The sequence below is a fragment of the Narcine bancroftii genome, chromosome 7 (genome assembly GCF_036971445.1).
Source record: "Narcine bancroftii isolate sNarBan1 chromosome 7, sNarBan1.hap1, whole genome shotgun sequence".
NCBI classification, from domain to species: domain Eukaryota; kingdom Metazoa; phylum Chordata; class Chondrichthyes; order Torpediniformes; family Narcinidae; genus Narcine; species Narcine bancroftii.
Window position 1 is genome coordinate 5682778 of NC_091475.1, and position 4715 is coordinate 5687492.

At 42.3% G+C, this 4715-nt stretch overlaps 1 protein-coding gene across 1 annotated transcript; it reads right to left on the bottom strand.

Moving 5' to 3' along the window:
• On the bottom strand, positions 1-1363 carry LOC138738442 (putative protein ARB2BP). The gene has a single exon (XM_069888669.1). It carries the CDS (start codon positions 1310-1312, stop codon positions 299-301), a length of 1014 nt encoding a protein of 337 aa, XP_069744770.1. The 5' UTR covers positions 1313-1363; the 3' UTR covers positions 1-298.
• Positions 1364-4715: the final 3352 nt, after the last annotated feature.

Here is a 4715-nt window from a genome sequence, read left to right on the forward strand (position 1 = left end):
TAATGTTTCATCTGACTCAGCCTAGACCCATCGCAACTGACGCCAGACACCAAGTGCTTTAATGAGCAAACGAGATTTTTTTTTTATTTAAATGAGCGTTTGCTAAAATACTTGTATTGGATTCCAGCCTTTGGGCAAGAGAGCAAAGTAACCATCGGAGAGGACAGAAACAAAGTCTGCAGCCCCGGGGGAAGGGGATGGCATTATGTGGAGGGAACGTTAGTCGATGGAATCGATCCTCAAGTTTGGATTTTGCGTTACTGATTGAATGGCTCGATGCCACTGCTCCCGACGGCTTTTAGTAGGGTTTTTTCCCGCTTGAACTTCTTGTAACAATTGGCGTTCGAAGGAATGGTTGAGTTTTCTGCGCAGTTGAAACCTTCTTGAAATACTTGAAGATGGAGTGGAAGCAGGATGCAGGAGCCAAGTCGTGGTCCTCGGTGCCCGCGGAAACGTGCGCGCACTCCATCTTCACGGACGCGACCGGCTTGTCCAGAGGCTTGGCACTCAGTGCCCAGTGCCGGCAATGCCTTCCAACCCAGTTGCGCTCTGTCTGGCCAACATTTTGATGGTCTGCGTCGTGATTAGAATTGATGAAGGCCACAGCGTACACTTTGGTCATTACATCCGAATATTCGGATAACAGGTTAACGAATGCCAAGCCTCCATAGCCGTGAGCGATGAAAGCCACACTGGCGGCAGCACACTTGGATATAAAGTGTTCCCAGATGTAGAAAGTATGTTGTTCACCACTTGCCAGCTCCCATCCCTTTTCCATTTTTACTTTGGATTCGTTTGAAGCATACTCCGGGTCCATGCAATTCTTTGGCTTAATGGCCACGAAGTTGTGGTTCGGGTTGAGTACAATGACTTGGTAGTGCTCCCGGAGAGCCCGCTTCACGTAAGGAATTTGGGTGCCAGTGTCCAGGCCATCGTGCACAATCAACTGCTGCGACCACGCACCGGCCCTCATGACCCCGCGGTCTTGGAAGAGAACTATCAACTTGGAAGGATTGTTCAGGGCACCTTCGCTCACGAAGCAGAAACTCCTCGCCTCATCTTTTGCGGCATCTGCAGGAATATACAGTCGTTTCAGTCGACAATCCTCCAATAGTTCATACACGTATTCAGCCAAAACTGTTCCAAAGGCAGCGTACCACTGGTGGTTCAAAATCATTGCATTATACTGCTTGAAAACAAATGGCTGGTTGGTTTTGGTGTGCCTCAACTGGCCCTTTTCGTTGAAAAAGTACTTGAAGTCTTCAAGTCGTTTGGCATTTTCCAGTTGTTTAAGAATCATTCGTTCTTCCATTTTCCGAAATAGCACCAGACCGCCGGCACGGACTCTTATCTAAATGCGAACAGGCTCTCATACAGGTCCGCACTTCCAAAAATAACCTCATCTAAATGTTCATAACGCTTTGTTTCAAGAGCTAGCCTTTATTTATCCGGACGGAAATGACTTACTTCAACAATATCGTATCAATCAATATTAATTAAACAATCAATTATTAACTATTATCGTGTAAAATAGAGACAAGTAATTTGGTTCAATTAATACGTCCATAGATTTGCAACATTTGTAATCTCATTTGCAAAACAAAAATCCAAATTTGACATTTAACTGGAGTTCAATTTTTTTTCTGAAGTGGAGCAATTAACTAGTCAAAGAAAATTTGAATAATTAATTCACCTCTACTTAATATACTGTATAGTTCATCTACACATTTCAAGGCCCAAGAATAAGCATAATTCTTTAGAGCAATCAATTTTGGGCTTGATTTACAACTCATCATTGTGTGCTAGACACAGTCTGATTGAAAGTGGTGCATCGAATACATTTTTTCCAAAGTTAAACTTGCTTGAATTTATCCAGATATCAATTCACTCTGTGATAAATATAAAATTTAGGGTCATGCCCTAAATTTCAAAAATTTTGGACTGATATCTTTAGAACTTTTTTTGACCTTTTTAGGAATTAATTTGGATCCATGTCTGCTAATTGCAATGTTTGGCTTTTCCAGAGACAAACATAAAACTATCTTCTAATCAAAGACAGGTTTTTAGCATTCTCCACTTTACAAGCAAGAAGAGCAATATTTGTGAAAATGGAGAGAGGAGTTCCCACCCACTCACAGACAATGGCTATCAGACATTGTTATGAGCCCAAAGGACCCCAAAACCCAGCAGTAATAGATATTCATTATGGCAAATGCCTACTTAAACAAATGTTTTTAATTATCTTTAAACATGAAAACAGAATCAAACTTTAACATCACTATTAACTTAAGTATCCTAACTTAACCCCTTTCTAATTCTAAGCACATGTGTGCAAATTTAAGAAAAGTTATTTGGTTCACAGTTTAATCTCACTTCTCATTCTTCCAAGTTCACTGGTTGCAGGCAATTCTTATACTGTGCACAGAATTTAACATGTATAAAGTTCATCAGGCTTTGGTGCTCAAAAGGTAAATGGTTACTGCTCAGGAAGATTCTTGTTGGTTTTCAGAGAAATTTGTTGTTCTAGGACATCTACAACTGATGTACTTCTATCAGCCACTTCAGTGTCTTGCTGAAGAAACTTGCCCCATCAGGGTTCTCCAGATGATAACCTCTTTCTTTCAGGTCACCACAGAGTTTCTTTTTTTTAACTTATTCCAAGTGAAATATTAGACAGCCAGTCCTCTCCTCTTGCATGAAGCACAAGGATTTGTCCAGGCCGTCTTCCATATCGGCTTTCCACAAGTTTGCTAGCTTGTCCTGTTCCAGTCCCAGCTGATGTTGCTGGCTGTAACACTATAGAAGTGATCTCTGTGTGTGTGTGTGTCTCTCTCGCTCTCTGAGAGAGTTTGTTTGACTCTCTCTGCTTGCAAAACCACATGGCCCTCTTAGAACAAGTTCTCTTCCAGACAATCTGGGGCACCAACAAGATATCATCGCACAGAGTCAGCATGGTTTTGTGAAGGAGAAGTCATGTCTGACGAATCTAATAGAGTTTTTTGAGGATGTAACGAGTAGAGTGGATAGGGGAGAACCAGTGGATCTGATATATCTGGACTTTAGTAAGGTGTTTGATAAGGTTCCGCATAGAAGACTGACGAATAAACTTAGAGCACGGTATTGGAGGTATGGAATTAAGGTGGATTGAGAATTGGTTGAGGGTGCACTTTAAATGAATGGGGGGGGAGGTAGGGAGGGTGGGATGGGAGGAGGGGGGGGGAGAAAACGACACTGTATATATTTAAAAAGGAAAATGTATGTATCTTGGTCAATGTGGTTTATGGTGTGAAAAATAAAAAATTTAAAAAAAAGAGAATTGGTTGAGGGAAAGGAAGCAAAGAGTAGGAATAAATGGGTTCTTTTCAGAATGGCAGCCAGTGACTAGTGGGGTAGCACAGGGCTCAGTGCTGGGGCCGCAGTTGTTTACGATATATATCAACGACTTAGATGTGGGAATAAATAGCATTATCTCGAAATTTGCAGACGATACGAAGTTGGGTGGTAGGGTTAGTTGTGTGGAGGATTCTAGGAGAGTGCAGGGTGATTTGGACAAGTTAGGCGAGTGGGCCAGTATGTGGCAGATGCAGTATAATGTGGATAAATGCAAGGTTATCCACTTTGGAGGTAAGAACAGGAAAGAGGATTATTATTTAAATGGTATCTGTTTTGGAAAAGGGGAAATGCAGCGAGACTTGGGTGTTGATGTGCCTCAGACGTTGAAAGTGGTATTACAGGTGCAGCAGGTGGTGAGGAGGGCGAATGGTATGTTGGTGTTCATAGCAAGAGGATTTGAGTACAGGAGTAGGGAGATCCTGCTGCAGCTGTACAGGGCCTTGGTGAGACCACACCTGGAGTACTGCGAGCAGTTTTGGTTGCCTTATCTGAGGAAGGATATCCTTGCCTTGGAGGGGGTGCAGAGAAGGTTCACTAGGCTGATACCAGGGATGGAGGGGCTCGCATATGAAGAAAGGTTGGATAGACTAGGCTTGTATTCTCTGAAATTTAGAAGATTGAAGGAGGATCTTATAGAAACTTATAAAATTCTTAAGGGTTTAGACAAACTAGATGCAGGAAGGTTGTTTCCAGTGCTGGGAAAAACCAGAGCCAGGGGCCATAGTTTAAGGATAAGGGGGAAGATTTTTAGGACTCAGATCAGGAAAAATTTCTTCTCTCAGAGAGTGGTAAATGTGTGGAATTCTTTGCCACAGGAAGTAGTTGAGGCCGGTTCCCTGTCAATATTTAAGTGTAGGTTAGATTTGGTCCTTGTGACCAAGGGGATTAGGGTGTATGGCGAGAAGCCAGGAACCGGGTACTGCTCAGCCATGATCACAATGAATGGTGGTGTAGGTTTGAAGGGCCAAATGGCCTACTCCTACATCTATTTTCTATGTTTCTAAGATCTTTCATCTGTTTCCTTTTTTAAACAGCAATCCATTAGTGAAGTCTCTTGAGCTCCCTTCAAAGTTCTTGCAAAATCTGTGGAGCTAGTATGTCTAGTATGGGGCAGAGCTGCAGTATTTCAAATAAAATATGTTTTGAAGTGTTTGTATGTAACCTATTCTAACAAACCTTTTCCAATTTATCTCCGAAAAACATATCTATATACTGTCACAAGAAGAACTTGAACTCACACTCAAGTACAGCCTGAGCTGTTCCCACCTTCCCTGAAGTTACCTGCCTCTGGTACAGAGGGATGAGTTTATAGAGGGAGGGGT

What these genes read in the sequence shown, in the direction of transcription:
- LOC138738442 (XM_069888669.1), bottom strand. Translation starts at nt 1,312, where the DNA reads ATGGAAGAACGAATGATTCTTAAACAACTGGAAAATGCCAAACGACTT.